General features: G+C 36.0%; 1 protein-coding gene across 1 annotated transcript in view; it reads right to left on the reverse strand.

The window, feature by feature from the left end:
* Nucleotides 1–14,102: 14,102 nt before the first annotated feature.
* TMC1 (transmembrane channel like 1) overlaps nt 14,103–25,100 on the reverse strand; it is a 100,869-nt gene continuing 89,871 nt past the window's right edge. The window contains exons 16-19 of the mRNA XM_054583307.1: nt 24,854–24,979; nt 21,206–21,284; nt 21,054–21,105; nt 14,103–14,128 (exon numbers count right to left, since the gene is read on the reverse strand). Of these exons, the coding sequence (XP_054439282.1) occupies nt 14,103–14,128; nt 21,054–21,105; nt 21,206–21,284; nt 24,854–24,979 (283 nt within the window). The remainder of the gene's footprint in view (nt 14,129–21,053; nt 21,106–21,205; nt 21,285–24,853; nt 24,980–25,100) is intronic.

Raw genomic sequence — 25,100 nt, forward strand, 5'->3', positions numbered from 1 at the left:
AAGCACATCCCCCCTCACTGTTTGGACAGCCTGGAGCTGGCATGGTGACAACTGCCGGTCTCAGGCCTTCAAGACCTCAAACTCTGCTGGGTAAATAGGCACATGCATAAGTAGCTGTGAGATGATGATGAGCAGGAGGAGGAAGAGGAAAAAAAAGAGAAAGAAAAGGAGAAGGGGAAGGGAGAGTTAATAATGCTAAGATAAGGCCATGAAGCCTCTGCTGTACCATCTGGCCTAACCTAGCAGATGAAACTACCCAGCACTAGTGTTATTATCCTCATAGGTACAGGCTCTCTGTCTTCATGACATTAACTGCAAGGCAGGAGGCCCCTCACACCGCATCAAAGGATGGTGCAAGGACAGCAGAAGTGAATCCATGCGAGGTACTTAGAGCCCTCAGTTTGTACATTTACAATGAGGGGTGAGTTGGTTAGTAAAGCAGACAGATTTGGGAAGTTTTCTTGGATAGCTGTAGGTTCCAGCTGAGCCTTGAATGACAAAAACAAACAACTAAAGTCTAGATGCAGCCAACAAAGCACCTTTTAGACAGAAGAAGCAACTAGGAAATAAAACAACAAACAGATCATGTCCCAGCTCAGGGCATGTTGTGTGGACTAAGGTATTAAGACAGAGGTTCACAGAGATTCCAAGAAAGGTAGAGGAAATATAGTTGGAAACCTAAACATGACCTAGGTCCTTAGCTGGAGAGGCATCTTCAGGTACTTCAGATCATAGGGGCTAGCCACGGGTTTTCCATAACCTAAGTGAAAAGTTATTTCTTGTCTTAGATAACCTGTTTTTCTGTCTCTTTTAAATTTAAAATTTGAATTCTAAGCCTATAGGACCCCAGTGGTTCCAAACCCTATGTTCCTCTTTCTTCTTTACCTCTTTCTGGAACATATATCATGGTAAAAAAAAAAATCAACTTTAATTAAATGCATTACATAAAAACAATAAAATTTAATATACATAAAAATTATACTGATAGACTGTTATGCTGGATTTTAAGACATTTGCTGTCTGTTTTTACAGTTAGTGAAACAAGTCTTGAAAAAAATCAAGCCACGTAGGCCATCTCAGCAGGAAGAGATAAGCTAAAATGTCATTGGATAATGGTTTCAATTGTTCCATGGATTCATAGTAACTTTATATGAAACTTTAGAAAAAAAAAGTTTGAGCTCCCCCTAGAGGAAGTACATTTTGAGATCAGAACATAAACTCAAATTCTTTGTGCAGGAAAAGCATGAATATGTCTTAGTGACTCAGGAGAAAATTTTCTTTTTTTTTAAACAAAAAGAGAATGGAAGCCCTAAAAATATGGTTTCAGAATGTGCAAAAGAGGGCTGTTAATTGAAGGACTTTTAATATCAAATATCAGAGTGTACAATGATGGCCCTTGGACAGCATCCTGCCAACAAATGGAGTATGTTTTGTGTATGTGTGTGTGTGTGTGTGTGTGTGTTAATATGTACTGATTTCTAACATTTAAAATATTTTATATCATAATGTAAAAACCCAGGTTTCCAGCTTCTCTTTAAAAAATTAGAAGACCTGGGAGCCCCGGGTCTACAATAATTAGCCAGATCTGAGTATATCACGCTCCCTAAAGACAGGACAGCTGCCATTTCAACATAGTCCCACCAGACAACTTCACTTATTGCGCTATTTTCTTGGCTGCATTTGGTCTCAGTGTCTGTGTTAAAGCAGGAAGCACATAGCAAAAAAGCCTTCAATGTTGTTGCAAGAGCATAAACCATGGAAAAAGGACTCTTCTAGGTCCCAGCTTTGTCACCTCCTGACTGAGTCCCTTTGGACAAAAACAGCCTGTCTATTTAAGCTTCTGCATTCCTGACTTCTCATCATTTTTTAAATTTTAAATTATTTCTTATTGATTATGCTATTACAGTTGTCCCAAATTTGTCCCCTTTGCCCTCCTCCACACAACACCCCCTCCCCACAGGCCATCACCACGCCATTGTTCACGTCCATGAATCGTGTGTGTAAGTTCTGTGGCTACTCCATTTCCTTTACTGTACTCTACATCCCCGTGGCTATTCTGTAATGACCTATTTGTACTTCTTAATCCCCTCACCTCTTTACCCATTCCCCGACACCCCCTCCCATATGGCAATTATCAAAATGCTCTTTGTATCCATGATTCTTTCTTTGTTCTTCTTGTTTTCTTACTTTGTTTTTTTAGATTCAATTGCTGATAGATATGTATGTATTGCCATTTTATTATTCATAATTATGGTCTTCTTTTTCTTAAATAAATCCCTTTAACATTTCATATACAATGGTTTGGTGATGATGACCTTCTTTAGTTTTTTCTTGTCTGGGAAGCACTTTTTCTGCCCTTCCATTCTAAATGATAGCTTTGCTGGGTAGAGCAATCTTAGCTGTAGGTTCCTGCTTCTCATGACTTTGAATATTTCTTGCCAGTTCCCTCTAGCCTGCAAAGTTTCTTTGGAGAAAGCAGCTTGCAGTCTTACGGGGATTCCCCTGTAGGTAACCAACTGCTTTTCATTTGCTGCATTTAAGATTCTCTCTTTCTTTTTAACCTTTGGCATTTTCATCATAATGTGACCTGAATTGGTCCTCTGTGCATCCACCTTGTTTAGAACTCTCAGTGCTTCCTGGATGTGCATTTCTATTTCCTTCACCAAATTTGGGAAATTTTCTTTCATTATTTCTTCAAATAGATTTCCAACTTCTTGTTCTTTCTCTTCTCCTCTCACCTGTATTATGCGAATGTTGGAATACTTGAAGTTGTCCAAAGGATGCTTATATTATCCTCATTTTTTTAATTCCTTTTTCTTCTTGTTCTGATTGGTTGTTTTGATTCCTTATGTTCCAAATCATTGATTTGATTCTCAGCTTCATCCACTCTATTGTTGTTTCCCTGTAAATTGTTCTTCATTTCAATTAGTGTATCTCCTGTGTTTCTGCCTGCAACTTTTTTATGTTGTTGAAGTCCTCACTAAGTTGCTTGAGCATCCTCATAACCAGTGTTTTGAACTCTGCATTTGAGGGATTGTTTATCTCCATTTCGTTTAGTTCTTTTTCTGGAGTTTTGATCTGTTCTTTCATTTGGGCCATGTTTCTTGGTCTCCTTGTTTTGGCAGCCTCCCTGTGTTTGTTTCTATGTATTAAGCAAAGCTGCCTTGACTCCATGTGTTGGTAGTGTAGGACCTAGTATAGTAGGTGTCCTATAGGGTCCAGTAGCATAGCCTCCACTATCACTCAAGCTGGGTACTTGAGGTGTGCCTTCGTGTGGGCTTAGTTCACCCTCCTCTCATAGTTGAGCTTTGATTGATGTTGGCAGATCAATGGGAGGAATTTACCCAGGCCAGTCAGCTGAAAGGACTGGCTGTGACCACTGACCACCAACCTGTGCCCTCTGTGGAGGATCAGCTGTGCAGGGGCAGGGTGGTGGTGCTCTGATGTGGTCTGTAGCTGTCCATGGGGTATGTAGGCTCTGGGATTTCCTAGTGGTGCTGGCTAAGTTCAACCATACCTGGGCTCTGCCTGGGGCCACCCTGCATGAGTTATAAAGCAGTCTGAGATGTCTGCTATTTGTGCTGGGCTTGGAGATTCCCAGGCAAAGCCAAAGTGTGTATCTAAGCTGGCTGCTGCTGGTGCTGGGCCTGGAGCCACTCAGCAAGATATATGGAGGCTGGGGGCTCACTAAGACTGGCTATTATTTGTTTGATAAGATTTAGGAAGTTGTAAAGCATGAGCCAAGTCCAGCCATTCTTATGGAAAAGCAGCTTGGGTGGACCTATAAGTTAGGTGGGACAAATTTTTATCCACCACAGGTGGAAGTGAGATCAGCCTGCTCCATGTCTTCACCCCTCCTACCACTCTGCATGGATGTGGTTTCTTTAATTCTGTAGTTGTCAGACATCTATTCAACTCAGTTTCTGACAATTGTGAGTGATGGTTGTTTTGTATTGTAGGTGTAATTTTGATGTTGTGTGAGAAGGCAAGCCGTGTTTACCTATGCCACCATCTTGATCGTCATCATTTCTTATATTTATCCAATACTTCTATTTTGTTTGTTTGTTTGCTTGTTTTTTTATTTTTTGTTTTGTTTTGTTTTTTGTTTTTTACTAAGAGCATGTAGAGCGGTTATGGATTTTACTCAACAACACTTTCTTTTTAAAAAGTGATGTTTATTTCTCTAAATCAAGGAAATTATTATTGAGCCTCCAGCTGCCTAGTTCATAGTAATTTAAACAGTTTTTCTTAAAGTCCCTCCCACTCCCCGTGAGGTCTTAATTAATCAAAACCATTCAAAGAAGTGCCCTCTGTTTGTTCCTTTCTTTTTTTTTAAAAAAATTTAATTTATTTATTTTAGAGAGAGAGGGAAAGGGAGAGGGAAAGAGAAACGTCATGTGTGGTTGCCTCTTGCATGTCCCCTACTGGACCTGGCCCACAACCCAGGCATGTACCCTGACTGGGAATTGGACCAGCGACCCTTTGTTTTGCAGGCAGTGCTCAATCCACGGAGCCACTTCGGCCATGCCTGGTTGTCCATTTCTTATCAGTTATGTTTCAATTCCAGTGTTACTTTCCCAGACAAGCTTCCCTGATCACCTTGCTAAAGCAGCCCTCCAGCTCCTCTAACACACTTAACTCATTTTACCTTTTCTTTAGCCACTATCAGTAGCAAAAGTTGCTTTAAAAAAAAAGTTACTCATGCGTTTATTCTGTTTATTTGTTTTTGTAATGGTGTATTGTCTGTATCTTCTTTATTAAAAAAAAAATCTGTTTTGTTCAATGCTGGGTTCCAGAGTTTAGGACAGTGACTGGCACTAAATGCCCCACAAATATTTATGCACCTTGTAGGGTAGCGTTTCCCAACCTATGCTAAAGACTAGTTAGTTCTCTATAATCTTACTTGGTATCTCCAGGGAGAGTAGAAGTACAAGAACAAGTGAGATGAACAACCATTCACCATGAAGCTTGCTCTGTACTCTCATTTAGTTCCCTCAGTCCTTCAGATCAACACCTGAGGAGTGTCTGTCATTGATGTCTGTCATGAGGACACCACCATTTTTTCCAGTGGCCATCTGCCATGCTCTCCAAACTACCACTTGATGGTAGTGCTCCAGTGGTGTCATGTTCCATCTACAGGTGAACAGATGTCTCTATTCCCTTCTAAGTGTCAGGCCTTACTCCCTAACCACCAACAGAACTTCACATGTACCCCAATGTCTCAGCTCCTCTCTCCACCAGCTTGCCTCAACAGATTCCATCTATAGTCTCTATGCATCTCCACTGAACTCTAATATAGCCCATTCCATTTCCCCCACTTCCTCAGAGCAGCATCTTGGCCCTTTCCCATGCAAATCAACTGATTCCATCAGTTGGGTGGAAGCCACCAGTTCTATGAGCTTATCAGAAATTTCCTAGCAGATCTGAAACCCAGCTCTGTATATGATTTAATTGAAACCTTTATTCAAATTTATTTCATAAGTTCAGAGGGTTTTTAGAACAGCACTGTCCAATAGAAATGGAATGCAGTCACATGCAAACTACATATTATTTAAATTTTTCTAGCAAACACTTAAAAGGGGGGAAGTGAAAGTAATTTTACTGATTTATTTAATTTAACCAAATATGCAGGAAATAATGTTTTTATAATACTGAGTCAAAATAAAAAAATTATTGAGATATTTTGTGTTAGCTTTTGCGTATAAACTATTTGCAATCCAGTGTATATTTTGCATTAAAGTGAATCTCAATTTCTAGCCATGTTGTGAGTACTCAATGGTCACATGTGGCCCGTGGTTACCATACTGGGCAGCTCAGGTTTAGCTCATAGGAAAGAATTTTAGAAATCACATTTGGCAACCCCCTTATCTTGCAAATGAGACTTAGGAAGGTTACATGATTTCCAAGTAGTCAAACTGCTAATCAGTAGGAGAAATAGGAATAGAGCACTGAGACCCTAATGCTAACATGCATTAAAGGCTGCTTTTCTTAAGATTATCAAGCCATTCTGCTACTGAAATATTCCCATTTGAAAAATAACTAAGAATATGTCAGAATAATCTGGACAGTTATTTTTATAGGATCTATAAAGGATTAGGTTTTTCCAATTGAGTAAAACCTTCCTTGGAATTGATTTTTGATTATTATCCCTCTGAATCAGATCAATTAAAATCATTATAAATTTTTAACTGAAACATAACTAAATTTTTCAAATAAAAATATTTGATTAACAAAAAGGGAGAATCAAGGGTCATATTTATCTAGCTTTTAACTATGTGCCTGGTGCTCTGTGGTTTTCAGCACCATCCTATAATTTCTGCAGCAACTTGAGTGGAGAGAATTATAATCCTTTTTAGAGATAAGGTAATTGAACTTAGTGAGAGTAAATAATTAGCTCCCACCAAAAAAACAAATAATGATATAACAACAACAACAACTAACATGGCCAGTGGGTAACACCTTCAGTCAGGAACAACACTTGAACTCAAATTTTGACCCTGACTCCCAGGCCAATGCTCTCTCCCTCTACCACTCATCTCTCACTATTATCTAGTAGTCTGCTGAATTGAGATAAGTGGGGGCTTTTCTCTGATATAGGTCCCTGCAGCTATATCCACTGGGACTTACCTGTAGTTCCACTAAGGGCAATCATTCCCATAGAAGCAACTCACTCCATATTCAGTTACAACCATCTGGAATTCCAGCCCTGGCTCCTTTTGCAACAGACTGATTTTCATCTGCTGATGGGCTATTCTGGAGTCATTTATGCAATTCTGAATTCTATCTCAAATATATATTCTTTTGACTTGGAGGTCAATAACCCAAACACCTTCCACTTCAGACCTATCTCAATGATATTTTTCAGGGTTATTTTCATACCACGCATAACAATATGACATTTGCATACAATTTTTCTTAATGTCTCAGTTTGACCTGCCTTAACACATACATTCATTTGTAAAAATTTGTACTGAATTCATTCCCCCCATTTACTTCTATTATCAAATCTGAGTTATATTCATATGGGAGAAAAGTTTGCACCCCCAAAACAAAAGCATTTTATAATTTTAGCATTCATTCCAGTCACACTCTCTGCTCCTATTGATTCAGTCTTTATCACTTGGCCCTTTTATATAATTCCTGCAAGAGACTAGCCTTATACTCTCATAAATAGGCATATCAACATTTCATGACAGAACAAGTAAGCAGGCATTTAGAGAACCAACAAAGCAAGATATTTTTTCCAGACAGAAGCTTCTGACTTTAGCGTGCATGTAAGTTTAGTGTTTTAAAATTAATATTGTTTTTATTTAAAATTAGATATTGAAGATCGCCATATGCTCAGTGTTATATTCTTGTAAAAATCATTATCAGGTCAGGTTCTGGCTAATTCTCATTTCAAAGGCGTTCAGTTCAAAGAGTTTATATGTATGGTCAAGCAAAAAATTAATTATAGCATGAGTGTAAATATTTTCAACTGCATTAAAACAAGAATGACAACCATGATTATTGCTGATTACTAAGTACATCTTAGACCTGCATAGAACATAGCACTATGCAGGTTTTATCTCTTTCAATCCCAAATAGAGAAATTCCATGGAGGAAAACTTATTCTCCCCATTTTTAGAAATAAGAAACATGAGGTTTTGAGAAGTTGAACAATTTCCTTAAAGTCATGTGACATATATTCATTTTTGTTTGTTTTAAATGAGCATGAACATTCCTATGAAATTTTTGATTAACTAACAAAAAAAATCAAGGCATACCAGCTGAATAAAAGAACAAATGAATATCAAAATGAATAACATTTTGGTGCCTCCTAACCTGCAGGATTGAAGAAAAGCAAAAGATATCTTCTGTGGCTCCATTTGGACACATTCTTACTAACATTCCAAGCCACCACTGAGCCCGGAACCCAGATACGTAAGTATGGACCAGTGCAAGGTTTAGCAGACTATGTTTATACTGCACTACCTTATAGTTTTGTAAAAGTATCAGCAGTTTTATTAGCCAATTTTCTTTTTTAGTTGCAAATATTGTATTCTTGTTTTCAGTCAAAACAATACAGCCCAGAGAATAAAGCTGAGTTCTTTCTTTCTTTTGGTCAGGTGGTCTGTTGAGCACAGTCTCATCCTCCCCTCTAGAATCAGAGCTGCAAATTCTGACCCGTGGGGTTTCTACCTACAGCAATGGGTAGATCACCTAATTTGTGCTTGTCTTCATTTTTTCCTGTATAGAAGGAGCACGGTTATACTCTGTCTCAATGAAAATCATAAAGATAGAATTTTGCTTTTTCTTTGAAGATCAAGGCATCCAAATTAGCTACTACTAATTAGCAGGCATATTGGTGAATGTGTTTTCCTATCCAAAGTACTAAATGATCTTTAATTACTCTTTCCAGTTCTTTCCCAATACTAACTTAGCATAATGTGTTGGCTGATGCACAATATGTTTGTTTAAACGGAAAGCCAGTTCAGAAAATGAACTATAATAATGGAGTCTTATTAAAAAGGTCTATTTAGATAACAGGTAAAAAAGTCTGCTCCAAAAAATGGCTTTGGTGATAAGGAAGTAATTAATGAAATCCATTATTCTCAGGTGACTTATGGAAAGTTACAGTTTTACAGGGAGTGTAAGTTTTTTATCTACTTTTCAGGTGGTATTTTCCCCCTAAAGTTCTTGTTGAAGCATTCAGATGATCAGTTAGGACATTTCCAATGTAAATCATCCTCCAAATGCAAGCTGGATACATTTGGATATGTTATGATCCACTTGATATGGCCATTTATTAATTTTCTACATTATGGATTATTTTCTGACTGCTTTTGGTTTAGAGAGTTTCTATATATTTTGCAGAGTGATCCAGAAGGAATTTGACTGATATCCTGCCAGGAATGGATAAGGTCCCAAGACCACTCCTCCAGGCTCTTCTTTTGAATAGTGATGGAAACCTGAGAAACATGACTTTCATCAACATCAGCAACATAAAAACTAAACTTATAATGAAATATCAGAAATTCTTTAATGAACAAAATAGGAACAGAGGCATGGATGCATGGAACAGACTGACAGCTATCGGTGGGTGGGGGGGAAGGAAGGGACTGGATGAAAGAATGTGAAGGGATGAGCCAAAGAACATACGAGTATATGAGGATGACCCAAAGACACAGACAATGGTGCAGTGATGACGGACTGGGGGGGGGGTGGGCGTGAGGGCTGGGTGGAGGGCAAAGGGGGTGAAAATGGGAACATCTGTAATAGTGTAAACAATAAATGTTAAAAAAGAAAACAAACTAGGGATTCTACTTTTCTTCTTTGATTTGGAGAAATAATTTTGGACCAATTTTCATACTACAATCAAAATGTAAATTCAATAACTATGACCAAGGTTTTAGTAAATCAAATAAAACAGGAAAAACATGCTAACATTCTAAGGGGAACTTTAGATTATTATATGTATATCGTACTTAATTTAATATAGCATGTGCTATTTGGCTTCCAAAATAAGTTATTTTAAGAGTTTTCCTCAACCTTAAAATTCCTAAAAAAAAAAATGAGGTAGTTCCTGAAAAGAGCTTTTATATAGCCACAAGTAAAACAATATCAGGAGATAAATTTAGCGACATTTAAAGCTAATTATTTTAAATTAGGAAACACATTCTTGAGTATAAAAAATAATATGAGTTTACCTATAAGATGACCAAAACTGTCTTCAAATATACGTGTATATATATAATCAAGTTAATGCTTTTGTACAAGTATGTGTTCTAAAAGGATGCAAATTTAAAGTTAGCATTTAATCTTTAAATATTCAATCTACAACAGTAAAATAGTTCAACTAATTATACTGCATTAATATTAAGGAATATTTTATAGCCTTTAAAAATGTCCTGAGGTAATTTTTATAAGGTGAAAAAAATTAAATAAGAAAGGATAAAAAATAAATATATCTTATGATCCAAAATAGTTCATTGAATCTGTGTGTATGTGTGAATCTGGAAAAAATAAAACACCAAAATGCTAACAGAAGTTATTATGGGTGATAGAGTTATTTACTTTTTTATTCTATTAGTATTTTCTAAATTTGCTGTGAACATGTACTACTGTTATAAGTTCTTAAAATAACCTTTAGGATTTGTATGGGCACATCTAGATATGTATGAAGAAGGTGTGTTATGTAATACCTAAGATGTGTCACATAATATCTAAGCTCCCAGAAAAGGTAAAATATTTTATGTATACGTTTTTCTATTATTCATAATTATTGAATTATGACTCATAATTCACCAAGAGTCATTCTGGAAAAAGCAGCTGGATCATCCAAGGCCAAGTATCCAAGAGGATCCATTACAAGAGAACTTTCAGTAAAAGAATTCTCATACCAGGGCTTGAGAATACCTGTCACCATCATACAGTGGAATATCCTTCTTGCAGAAAGAATATGAAAATAAAGGCTATGATGATGGTTTATTTTTTGCTTTTAATTGTGCTTGGGTCTCAATGTCTCTTCCAAAAAATCAAGTGCCTATCTTCATTGAAATTGGGAGACAACTTGCCAACTTCATTAAGTCTGTTGTTTCTGAAGCCTGCGTACATATTCTTTTGGTATATGTTTCCTTACAAATAAATTTTACAGACATTCCTACCTTTGTAAACCAAACAAGGCAAAGAAAGTTATGACTGGAAATTATCCAGGTCAATATTTTTTGACTCAAGGGAGGCAATAAAAGTCATCAGATTACCAGCTCATCCTCCTCTCATCAGTTTCCCATCAGAAATACTCCCTAGGTTTTCCCTACAAGAACGTGGTTTGCAACCCATTCCCTAACCATGAGATGCCAATTCTGAGGTTCAGGATTATTTATCCATCAACAAGTCTCAACTTCAGAAGAGAGCTGGAAAAGGTGAAGATAATATCTGAATGTTGCTTGACACAGCCCTTGATAAATAGTAAGGGAGAGCAAATCTTTTTTCCAATTTCTATGTGATAGTGTACTGTAATATCTCTGCCTTTTTAAAGAAAGGAGCAGTTTTGCCCTTAATGGAAGGTATTAATGATTTTGCTCAATTTTAAAATAGCTGTGCAAGTTCTAATATCATTCTGGATGATGCTGGAAACCAAGGTGGTCAATATGGCAGGTGGGGTAAAACAGTGGGAGAAAATCTAGAGAGCATAGTACTTGTGATATATAATGTTTGATAAATGTTTGACATATAGTATTTGATAAATCTTTATCAAATGTATGAAGGTGCACTGGCCTCATCGGAGTTCCTATAGTCTGTACACCCACTATGATCGTAGTGTTTATTACCAGCCCACTCCCCCACAGTCTATACCTACCTTTTGGAAGGGGCTGGTAAAACAAAATGAAATAATCCAAGTTTCATCCAACTCATTGATTTAAAGGCAGAGCTCCAGTTCACAAAGGGCATTGGAAGGCTAGGCAGGAAAGCTGATGCAAAAATCTCTTCTTGTCAACTCACCTACTGAGGAATGAAGATAGCAAAGGCTGTACCTTTAAGGCAACTAGGGGAACCATATGACAAGACCTGAGTCACTGATAACATTTCCAGACCTGGTCAGTATGAACTCTGGCTCTGGTATTTGTAGGGATCCACCAGGATAAGTAAACAGGTCAAAGTTTACTTAATATAACCCCTTCAACCCTGGCTGGTGTGGCTGAGTGGATTGAGTGCTGGCCTGAAAACCAAAGAGTTGCTGGTTTGATTCCCAGTCAGGGTACATGCCTGGGTTGCAGGCAGATTCCTGGTAGGGGACACCAGAGAGGCAACCGCACATTGATGTTTCTCTCCCTTTCACCCTCCCTTTCCCTCTCTTTAAAAGTCATAAAATCTTTAAAAAAATAAATAAACCCTTCAAAATGTTTAAAATTGTGTGTTCTCAGAAGTCAAAGGAATAATTCAAAGAATGTGTTAAACTACAGTTTTTCAAATGAATGGTAAAGCTTTCCAGATAAGTAAATTTGGTATTTGCATATATTTGTCAGATTTTGTTTTTTATTCCTCTCAAAGAGTAAAAGGCGCAGTCTGGTTTGTTTGCCCTTTAAATTTTTCCTATAACTTTGATCATTAGATGTGGAAATAACGATATTGGAATAAACCATAGTAATCAGAGCCCTTTCAGTACAAGGCTGTTTTCTGAATAGTCAGTTGTAAAACTGCTTTGGAAGTAGCGTTCACTGTTTCAAATACATGTTCATACAGTAATGTAGAAATATTTTCAACAGCTGTCTGAAAACTGAAGGGGTAAACATTTTTAAAAATACTTAAATCAGATGGGTATTTAAGTGCAATAAAAATCAAATTTATCTTTTAATTTATAGAAAGATTGAAACTTATACCATAAAGATTTGTTCAAAAAAATACATTGCCTTTAGAAGATGAAGTCCTTGGGGGATACTTTGTCAACTCTCATCATCTTCCTTATAGAGTAGATCAAGATCAAGATCAAGGGAGTATAATTTACCTTGTAAACTTGGCAGCACATATAAACCAATTCTCTAATCTTATTATTACACAGTGCAAAAATGATCCAAGTAGAAATAAGCGCTAGCTTTATTTAATCATCTTCATTAATCAAATGAGACAATAAAGTCAGCATATCAACAGATAATTCCATTTCTTACATCATAGTAATATCTTCATGCAGATAACAGAAGTTTTTGTTTCACAATGCAACTGCTGTAAGTTAAATTGATTCAATTTAATTAACAAGCATTTATTCAGTGCCTACCTGTGCACAGCACTATACTAGGCATACAAAAGAGTTAGAAGATAAGATCCCTGCTCATAGGAAGCTTACAATCTGGATAGGAAAGATAATTCATGCATACAAGAAACAATGAAGAACCATTACAATTCACAGTAAAGCCAATAAATTAATAAGCTCTGAATTAAAGATACAAGAGTCCAAATGAAGACCATTAAGGAAGTGATACAATTGGGAATAAAGACTAGTCTGGATAATTTGTCCAGAAGAAGTAATCCTTGAATTTGGTATGATGGAAGTGATGAACACATGATAGGTAGAAAAACAGGGCAATCATTCTATAGCCAGTAGGAGATAGAAAAGAAGGAGAAATTCAAAGATAAAGTAATAAAAATCAACAAGTCAATTGCAGGGAATGGGAGGCAAATTGTATTACCTCTGGAAAAGGACAAGAGTTAGGAGATTAATTGAAGTCACAAAACAAGGCTGGCCAAGAGCATTGATGGGTACTATTCAAAGTCATTTTAAGCTTTAAATGAATAATAATGCTTAAACACAGCTAGAAACTGAAGTCCCTCCACAAAAGTGTGTTGTTTTCCTAACCTTAACAAAAGCAAAGAAAAATTTTACAGTATGAGAATCTACAGTCAGGAAATATGATCATTGGAGGTCAAATGATCAGACTGTAATGAAATAGCAATCACTTATGGTGTCATTTTTTTTTAACTCATAAAGAGATGGGTTGTCTAAGACCCATGTACATCCTCAATGCTGTGCCGATCTGGTCCCTAATTCACTTAGGATATTTATTCTAACACAACTATTTTATTTCATATTAAATCCAGCAGCAGATAAAAAGGCCTTAGGACATATTTGTGGAGGTCATAGATGGAGAGACAGGTAGAAAAAGAAGAGAAAACAAGGTGTTGGTTTCATAAAGTCAGTTAATGGATGCTTATTATGAGTACTTTAGGAACATAGAAATGGAAAAAGAGGGTTAAGTAGTCCTCTTCTCAGGCCAAGAAAACTAAGATAGAAGAAATGGATAAAATGAAAGTCTATAATGAACAACAGTTTTCTAAATTAACCTGTATTAAGGAATCACGCCTTCTTTTAAACGTGTCAAGAAGATAGGTCAGAGGAGAAAATGGTGGTGCAGGAACAAATCCTTATTTTGGATCAAGGTGGAGATCCTTCTTGTTGCATTAGGACTGGTGATGCCTTATTGACCAGTCTGATCTTGATTATCCATCAGGGTTAAAGCAGGAGAATAGCAATTCCATAATGCTTGTTCTCTGGGCCTTCACATAAAGCATTGCTTTTAAACAGCAAGGGGAGGCATACTTCTGGGTCTCCAAAATATCTTTGGAAGTTACTGGCCACCACCAGCAGCTGCAGCTGTTTAAAATAAATAAATTAATTAATAATAAGAGAGAATGAAGATAAAGAGAAAGCAAATAGAAATTTTGCTTTCACTGCGTTTAATGATTCTGAGCAAGATATCCTAAAATCCGTATCTTCAAAATGTGGCTGTACATTGAGTTTTTATATTCAAATATTTCTTTATTTCTTATTTTATAAAATCCTCACAAATTCTAAAGACAGGAGAGTGAAAGTTTTCTATTTGTAACATTTATTCATTATTGCTTATGTAATTAATATAAAAATTTATTCTTTTCAAATTTTCCCAATAAAATAATCTTCATTAAAAAAAGAATTTTTCATTGTTCAGTAGATATTAAGTAGACATATACTGAGTGACTGTTATGTATAAAGTTCTGTATTATCTCTTGAGTTAACAACTAATAATAAGATATAGTTCCTGCCTTCACAAAGATTATACCTAATTTTAAGGACAAATTATAGAAAAATGTCACACCATAACATTATATTATTTAAAATAATAAAGATAGCAATAAGCTCTAATTAGAAATCATATCAAGAATCCAGAACTTTTACTCACCACTCTAAACACTAATTGGATAATGTTTTGTTTTGTCTTTGGGCTGGATGGCAAGAGTGTAATTTATTTTTTATTTTTTATTTTTTAATTACAGTTTAGATTCAGTATTATTTTGTATTAGCTTCAGGTGTACAGCATAGTGGTTAGGGAACTCCATGCTTTATAAAATGTTCCCCACTATTTATGTAGAATATACCTAGCACCATACATAGTTATTACAATATTAATAGCTATATTCCTTATGCTATATATACTTCATATCCCTGTGACTATCTTGTAACTACCAATTTGTACTTTCTAATCCCTTAACCATTTTTTTAACCTAGTCTCCAAGCCTCCTCCACTCTGGTAGCCATCAGTCTGCTTTCTGTGTCTATGAGTCTGAATTTTGTTTGTTCATTTATTTTATTCTTTAGATTCCACATAAAACTGAAATCATATGGTATTTGTCTTTCCTACTGTTAGAGTAAAAATCTAGAGCCAATACAAAAGCATTGAATATCTGTGTGACATACCTGTCCCTAACTATTTGATACCTACAGGAGACTCAATTCAGCTTTAGAAACACACATAGACTAAAAGGTAAGGTATGGTAAAGGATATTCTATGCAAATGAAACCAAGAGCAGGAATAGCTTTATTTATATCAGACAAAATATATTTTAAGTGAAAACCTGTAACTCATATGTGGAATCTAATGAACAACCTGAACTAACAAGGAAAATGGGGACAGATTTATAGATGAGAGTAGGATGACAGCTCGTGGGGAAATGAAGGGGTGGAGGGATTGAGCAAAAAGGATAAAGGACTCATGGACATGGACAACAGTGTGGTAACTGCTGGGGCGTGCGTATAAGGGTACTAAATGGTAATAGAAAAAAATACAATAAAGATTGAATTTTAGAAAAGATAAAAAGCCCTGGCTGATGTAGCTCCGTGGATTGAGCGCCAGCCTGCGAACCAAAAGGTTGCAGGCCTGGTTCCCAGTCAGAGCACAGGCCTGGGTTGCAGGCCAGGTCCCCAGTGGGGGGCACACGAGAGGCAACCACACACTGATGTTTCCCTCCCTCTCTTTCTCCTCCCTTCCCCTCTGTCTAAAAATAAATAAATAAAATCTTTAAAAAAATAAAATATATTCTTAAAAAAAAATTAAAAGAACCTGTAACAAGAAACAGAGAAGGTCATTATATAATGATAAAGGAGACAATTCATCAAGAGGATATAGTAACTATAAATGTTTATATACCTGACATTAGAATATTTAAATATTTATATGAATATATAAAGCAAATATTAACATTTGAAGGGAGAAATAGACAGTAATACAATAAAAACAGGGGATTTCAATACTCCACTTTCGACAATGGATAGATCATCCAGAGAGAAAATCAATATGGAAACACTGAAGTTAACTCCACATTAAAGCAGATTGACTTTCAGACATACACAGAACATTCCTTCCAAGAGCAGAATATACATATTTCTCAAACATACATGAAACATTCTCCAAGATAGATTACATGTTAGGCCACAAAATAAATCCTTATAAATTTAAGAAGACTGAAATCATATTGAACATCTTTTCCAAACACAATAGTATAAAACTAGAAATCAATTACAAGAGGAAAAGTGGAAAATTCACAAATATGTAGAGAATAAACAACATGCTCCTGAACAACCAATGGGTAAAAGAAGACATGCAAAGGAAAATAAAAACTACCTTGAGACAAATGAGAATGGAAACACAACATATTAAAACTTATGGAATATAGCAAAAGCAGTTTTAAGAGGAAATTTATAATGATAAACACCCATATTATGAAAAAGGAAAAATCTCAAATAAACAACCTAACTTTATACCTCAGGAAAGTAGGAAGAAAAAAAAAAAGAACACTCTAAGCCCAAAGTTAGCAGAAGGAAGGGAAGGAAAAAGAGCAAATTGAAAATAAATAAAAACTAAAAATGCCTCCTCATAAAAAATAAATAAAATAACAGTAAAGAGAGCTGTGAAATGCCAAACACACGCGCGCGCGCACACACACACACACACACACACACACACACAGAGTAAAACAAAAACAGAACAAAACAAAAATCCAAAACCTAAAATGATAATAGAAAGGTCAATAAAACTGTGTTTTTGAAAATATAAACAAAATTGACAAAACTTTAGCTACACTAAGAAAAAAAGAGAAGCCTCTAATAAATCACATTTAAAAGATGAAGAAGAGACATTACAATTGATAATACAGACATTTTAATGATCATAATAAACTACTATGAACTACAAGCCAACAAAAAGGATAAGCTAGAAAAAATGAATAAATTCCTAGAATTATACAACCTAAGACTGAGTCATAACAAAACAGAAAATCTAAATAGATCAATTACTAATAAGGAGATTCAATCAACAATTAAAAACCTCCCAAAAAAGAAAAGTTCCAGACCAGATGGCTTTACTAGTGAATTCCACAAAATAAAGAAGAATTAACACCAGTCCTTCTTAAACTCTTCCAAAAAATTCAAGAGAAGACTAACTCTTCCTACACTCATTTGACAAGACAAGCATTACCCTGATACCAAAGCTAGACAAGGGCTCTACAAAGAAAGGAGATGACAGATCAGTATCCCTGATGAACACAGATGTAAGAATCCTCTACAAAATGTTAGCAAACTAAATTCAACAGTACATTGAAAGGGTCATCTACCATGATCAAAAGGGATTTATTCCTATGATGCATGGATGGCTCAACAAATGAATAAATGTTGCAAATCAATATGTGCTACATCACATTAACAACATGGTGAACAGAAATCATATAATCATCTCAATAAATGCAGAAAAAGCATTCAACATCCTTTCATGATAAAAACACTCAACAAATTGGGAATAGAAGGAACATACCTCAATATAATAAAAGTCACACAGGACAAGTCCACTGCTAACACCATACTCAATAGTAAAAGGTTGAAATCTTTCCCTGTAGATCAGGAATGAGATAAAGATCCCCACTCTTGCCACTTTTAGTCAACATAGTACTAGAAGTTCTAGCCAGAGCAATTTTTTAAAAATTTTTTATTCTATTTTTTCCATTACTATTTAGTTCCCTTATCCCCTTATCCTGCCAGCAATCACCACACCGTTGTTCATGTCCATGAGTCCTTTTCCCTTTTTGCTCAATCCCTCCACTGCCCTCCCAATATCTGTCATCCTGCTAGCTAGAGCAATTAAAACAGAAAAATAAATAAAAAGCATGGAGTACATAAAGAAAGAAAATTGTCCCTTTTTGCAGATGACATGATATTATATCTAGAAAACCCTAAAGACTCCACCAAAACACTGTTGGAACTAGTAAATAAGTTCAGTAAAGTTGCAGGATACAAAATCAGTATGCAATAATCACTTGCACTTTATACATTACCACAAACTATCATAAATAGAGAAATTAAGAAAACAATCCCATTTATAATAGCATCAAAACTAATAAAATGCTTAGGAATAAATTTAACCAAGGAGGTGAAATATCTGTACATTGTAAACTGTAAGACATTGATTAAAGCAATTTAGAAAGACACAAAAATAAATAAAAATATATTCCATGTTAATGAACAATTATATTGTGAAAATGTCTATACTACCCAAAGTTACCTACAAATTCAGTGCAGTCCCTATCAAAATTCCAAAGGCATTTTTTTTTACCAAAAATAAGACAACCCTAAAGTTTGCATGGTACCACAAAAGATTCCAAATAGCCAAAGCAATCTTGAGAAAGAACAAAGCTTGAGGCATCATACTTCCCAACTTGAAACAATATTACAATGCCATAGTAATCAAAACAGTATGGCATTGACATAAAAATGGACACAAAGATTAATGGGGCAGAATAGAGAGCCCAGAAATAAACACACACAGGTATGGTTAATTAATTTTTGACAAAATGCCAAGAATATAAAATAAGGAATGGGTAATCTCTTCAATAAATGGTGTTAGGAAAGCTGGATATACACATGCAAATTAATAACACTAAGCCAGTATATTACACTATACAAAAAATAAACTCAAAATGATTAAAGATTTGAATATAACATTTTAAACTGTAAAAATCTCAGAACAAAACATAGAGAGAAAGCTACTTGACATTGGTCTTGGAAATGATTTTTTGATTTGACACCAAAAGCCAAGTAAGCAAGAGAAAAAATTAAAATGTAGAACTACATTAAACTAAAAAGTTTCTGCACAGTAAAAGGCAACTTACAGAATGAAAAAACATACTTGCTAGCCCTATATCTGATAAGGGGTTAAACTTAAAATATACAAAGAACTCATATAAATCAATAGAAAAAACCAAATAACCCAACTTAAAAATGGCAAAAGACCTGAATAGACATTTTTTCCAAAGAGGACATAAATATGGTCAAAAGGTACATGAAAAGGTGTTCAACATCATTGATCAACATGGAAATGAAAATCAAAACCACAATGAGATACTACTTAGAATGTCTGTTATCAAAAAAGCAAGAGATAAATGCTGGTGAAGATGCTGAGAAAAGGGAAACCTTCTGCACTGTTGGTGGGAATATAAACTGAGGCAGCCGGAATGGAAAATAGTACTGAGGTTCCTCAAGAAAGTAAATATAGAACTACCATATGTCCAGCAATCTCACTTCTGGGTACATATCCAAAGGAAATGACATCATTAATCTGTATTCCCATATCCACTGTAGTATTATTCATTATTGCCAAGGTATGGAAACAACCTAAGTATCTATTTATGGATGAATTAATAAAATGCAATATATATATATACATGTATGTATATATACAGTTGTAATACAAATAATACAATGATTAATAAATAATAATACAAGATGTGTTTCATGCCCTCATACTGCGAACCTACTTTTCCTACCCTTTTGTATGGGTAACACACACACACACACACACACACACACACACATACACACACACAGTGGAATGGTATTCAGGCTTATAAAAGAAGGAAATTCTTCCATTTGTGACAATATAGACAATATAAAATTTTGGGGACATCGTGCTAAGTGAAGTAAGCCAGACAGAGAAAGACAAACACTGCATTGTATCCCTCATAAGTGGACTCTAACAACAACAAACTTGAACTCAGAGAAACACAGAGTAGAATGGTGGCTGTCAGCTGCAAGGGGGTGGGGGAATCAGGGAAAAAGTGGTAAAAGGGTGTGAATCTTCAGTTACAGTAAATAGGGTCTAAGGCTGTAATGTATAACATGGTAGCTATATATAACAATGCTGTATTGTATAATTATAATTTGCTAAGAGAGTAGAACTTAAGTGCTCTCATGAAAAAAATAAAAAGGTAAATATGCGAGGGATAGATGCTTTAATTCATTCGATGGTGGGAAACCCTTTCTCATGTATGTGCTTATCAAATCGTTACATGAATACTTTAAATGTATTACAATTTTACTTGTAAATTATACCTCAATAAAGCGGAAAAAATTAAATGCAGGTAATAAACAAGTGGCATAATAACAGAAAACAATAATCTGAGGATACAGCGGCCTTCATTCCTGGGCCCGCAAGGGTCAGCCACCATAAAAGGAGAGCAATGTTGAAAGAACCACAGGAAAATGCAGCTCAACCCTGATCACTTCTAATCTTAGGGTACAGCCTGGCCTGAAGCCATATATACATATCACTTTCTTGTTCATCAGTGTGAACTAATAAATTTCTTTTTTTTTTTCTGCTTAAAGCAATTTAGGAGTTAGGTAGGAGAGGAAAGGAGTTAGGAGTTAGGAATTAAGAGGGAAAGGTTAAAAAAAATTTCACAGAACTTCTTAGGCATCACTTTTCCACGTGGAAAGCCCAGTATATCAGTCATTTTGACACATAGATATATGCATGATTCTAATATTTTAAAAATTAATGAGATTAAAAAGACAGGTTAATGAATCAGAAAAAGCTTTGACAATCAATGGTGGTGAGCTCAGAGGACCCTCATGGGATCTTCCCAGTATATCCTTCTAGTTATAAAAATGGTACAAATGGGCAGGACAGAGCCTGCTTTTCTATCTACTATTTGTATATGACTATATAGTTTTTTTTCTATCTTCTCTCATTTTACAAAATCACTTTTCTATCAGCACTGCTAAGTTTACATTCCTGAATTTTTCTCTTTTCTTTTTCCCACTGGGAAAACAACCAAACCCCCTGGATGCCTGAGAAGGGCTGAAAAGGGGGATCGTGGTCATGTAGAATGGTTTGCTTAGGGTAATAATGCCACTCTGCATCAGATGCCCCGTTTGGAGAAAAGGAAGTGCATACTGTCTGCAGGGGGAAAAATTGCCAAATAAACATATCGCGAACCTGCTCGTGCAGCTGCCATTTTCTTGTTTCGCAATTTGTTCTCCAAAGCTTGCTACACAATGAAAAAAGAAGAAAAGATGAACATGAGATCTCCTGGTGTTTTCTACTACTTTAATAAAGGCAATTTCTCTATGAACTACATTGCATCCTACCTGTTTCATCTTCTTTTGTAGATCCAGGTTTGCGGCCTTCTGGCCCTTTGCAGTGGCATTAAGATAATAGATGGTCAAACTAAATGTAAAAAATAATAAAATTTATGGTATTTTTCAGTTCCTCAATATTCCTCTTAAACTTACATTAACGAAATCATAGACTGTTGGCAATGGAGTAGACTTTAAGATTAATTTTCTACTCTCACCTCTCATTTTATAGATAAAAGATGGGCTGAGGTACAGAGGGAAAAAATGCACTCAGTTATGCAGTGGCTGGGGATGGGCTCGGCGGGGGGGCGGGGGACCCCAAGTCCTTTCCTCCACTGCTGGTGGCTCTGTTCACTGTGCTTACTGCCTAATTTTAGACTCTTCTCAGAAATGTATTAACATCAGTTTAAATTATAATTAAAAGTAACATTTTAAATTGATGTCAATGGCCTTCAAGAGAATGGACTATCTACTGACGCTTCGGGAATGTGTTGAGTAAAAAGGAAACTGACTTTCTGCCTTAAATTCCTTCTTTTGGCTTTTACAACTAAGAATATAATCCTTCTTAGTCATAGTTAATTAGCACACTTTTTTCCCCCATAGGAAATATTGTTTGCATTTCTCTCTCGTTCAGAAAGAAAATGCTTTATGAAAGAATATTCTTGGCTTTTAAGTAATACATTTACATTTCTAGAAAGAGCAAATTCCAGCCAAACATTGCTGCAAAATGCAACATGCTCATCTTTACTTAAAGCAAAACAAATAAATAAAGAAAACAGTGCAGTAAAAAAAAAGGTAACTGATATTGCTCTTCGTTGCAAATAACTGATACTGAACACATTTCCTCTACTCACCAACATGCTGAATTATATCCTTTATGAGCCATCTGGTGCTAGCAACACAATTATTGACATGGTTTAGCAGGGTTTGTTTATCTCTTATGTGAGTGGCAGGAGTTTGAATGAAATTGCATACATGAAAGCATCAGGTTCAATATCTGTGATGAAGTAGGTGCTCAATGAATGTGTGTGTGTGTGAGTGTGTGTGTGTGTGTGTTATAGTCATATAAAGATTTTCTTAGAAAAGTGCCCAGAATTGGAAGGGGCACTCAAAGACCTCACACATCATTTACAATTCTGGAATTCTCTGTTTATTCCTCACTTTTTTCTGTTTTGTGATATACCTTAAATGTGTATTCCTTATAAATCATATTTAGTCTGCAAAGGAATAAAACTGGCTGCAGAGAACTAACCTAAACCCTACTCAGTTACTAAAGCACCTCTAAGCTGATATAACACAACCCTCAAAGAAATTCAAAATGCTTGTAACATGTAACATTCTCCAATTAAAGGTGGTAAAAAGACAAGCCAATTGTTTGGGCCCTGTAAAGTGGAACATGAGACCTCAGGATCTGAAAATTCAAATCAGCAATAAACTGAAGTTTGTGTTTTAGATTAGAACCTCAGAACTAAGGTTGGCCTTGCAGGACCTCTATCTGACCTTCTATCCTGCCAGCTTTACTCTAGACCTCACCACTGTTTGGTAAATAATGGTCTCCAGGGCTAATCCAGCTTCTGGCCTGTGTTGTATGGTCCATAAGCAAAGAATGGTTTTTATATTTTTAAGTGGTTATGTAAGAATTTACATAACATCCTCAATTTTACCTCTTGGTCCACAAACCCTAAATTATCTCTCTGGCTCTTAAGAAAAATTGTGCCCACCCTGGCTGCAGACCATCCCTGATAAGCGGTTTCCAGCCCTTCCGAACGTGCCCACTCACCCAAACTCAGTGCTTGGTGCTGTAAATGAGTGGAGGGAATAAGCTGTGGGAAATAAGACATGGGTTCAAATTCACTTATTAACCATTAGATTTGGGGAAGATCTTCCTGTGCAGCCAATAATACAATCAGTGAGGTCTACTTCTTAAGATTGTTGTGCAGAGTGAGCGAGTCAGTATATGGATAGTGCCTGGAGCCAAGGAAGTGTTAGCCCCCCTTCCACAACTTTTAAATATTTAATTAGTGATATTGGAACAATGTTGCTTCTTTGCTTAAAAATAAATCTGTCTCTCAACTAGTTAAGAATATAAAAATCTGACGTTAAGTTTAACATGTGTCTTTTTTACACACGATCTCATTTATAGCAGTAAAGGATTTTGTAAAAGCCACAGGATATTTAACATGCTCTCAGAAGCCTCCATATCATAAAAACGTGGAGAAGGAGAAACTACTTCAAGGGCCATCTGGTGAAACATACTGCATCCAGCTTGCCATTTTCTAACATGAGAGATTTAGTATCAGATTCTAAATGCCACCTCTTGATCAAGGTTCTAATATATAATAGTAATCTGTCCAATAAGAATAAAAAATATCTAAGCTATAGAAATTTATTAGCTTAAAAATTAGAATGGAATTTTGCAGGAAAATTTCATGTGTCAAAATGAAACAAGTTGAGCCCATTTTCATCTAATTGAAAAACATTAGTCTTCAAAAAAAAAAATAGCAATGTTTTACTGTTTAATTAGCCCCACAGGCTAGTTAGTAACTCTCCCCCAAAGAAGGTACCATGGTGTAAAGAGAAGAATGTTGGATTTACTGTCAAAGTCCTACTTTATTATTTTGCTATATTCTCACCTAGGGAAAATCACTTCACCCCTCCAAGTCAGTTTCTTAATGTATTCAATTGAGGAATATAATGCCTGCCTTCGCTAATGTGACTCATGACCACGACCATCGCAAAGATGGTGGTCACAACTTGGCCCAGACCCAGCGCACTTTTTTTTCAAACTATTGTGAGTTCTCTCACTAAGATTTCCTCATTTTCCTTTTATTTAAATAAATCCAACCCTGTGTCAGCTTTGTTTCTATAGTGGTGCTGAGGATGGATTCATACTTGTCCTCCTTGACTCAGAGCAGTGGCACTTCCAGACTTTCTACTCAGGAGGGACTTGGGGAATGGAAAGGGATGTCTAGGGCGCTGTTCTTAGCCCTTTCCTAGCAGCATATATTTTTACTTGGAATGTAAGTTTATCTGCAGTGGCCAAGAGTCAGAAGCCAGTGGAAGGAGTATGGGAACAAAAGCCCCCTCTCTTTATATATCACCCATGACATTGAAGGGTCAAACTGAGTGACCTTTCCTAGATTCTTCTGGCCTTCCAATTCTATTACCGCAGACCCACAGTTATTGATGGCCTCCTAGATACCAGGACAGGGTGCATTTTCAAAGACCCCTTAAGCCTGATCTCTAAAATATGCCACATAAAGACTCCCAACAGGAATATTAACTTAGAGGCTCATCATTTCTGTGTGTTCACAGCCATCTGCTTTATGGAACAAGAGATGGAGGCCAGGAGATAGAGCTCAATGTGCTGATTAGATTTAGCATTTAACATTTATGTTTCCCTTGCTTTAGCTGTTTACCAATAATTATTTTGGTTACTTGGGAACAAATCTTGTAATCCTAGGCAGGCAGAGCAGACGCAGATGGCTGTGAATTATGTCCAACAGGATCAGAATATGGCTCATAAATTTTAGCCTCTCACCACCATATAAGTCAGCACTGAACCCTTGGACGGACTGAGAGAGCAGAGAGAGCTGAAACTGCAAAGGAGCCAGGAAGAACATGACAAAGGCTCTTTCTATGAGGAGGGGAAGCACATACACCATAACCAAAACCACAGCAATGACCAGCCCGGGGTTAGAAAGCTGTCTCAAGATCTTTGCCATCCAGCTTGGGAAATCATGTTCCAGTGTCTCTCCAATGACTTCAAACATCCTATTTTTGCCACTGGGAGGAAAAAAAGAGAGAAGTTTATTTAAAACATATGGAAAACCATGGTTACAGAAAAAAAAGAAAAAACAACAACAACTACAGGTAATCTTTTGCAAACAATGCCTAAATACCCTTT

Source organism: Pteronotus mesoamericanus, unplaced genomic scaffold (genome assembly GCF_021234165.1).
Source record: "Pteronotus mesoamericanus isolate MK-2021 breed Mesoamerican mustached bat unplaced genomic scaffold, CSHL_Meso_final contig_73, whole genome shotgun sequence".
In the NCBI taxonomy this organism is placed as follows: Eukaryota; Metazoa; Chordata; class Mammalia; order Chiroptera; family Mormoopidae; genus Pteronotus; species Pteronotus mesoamericanus.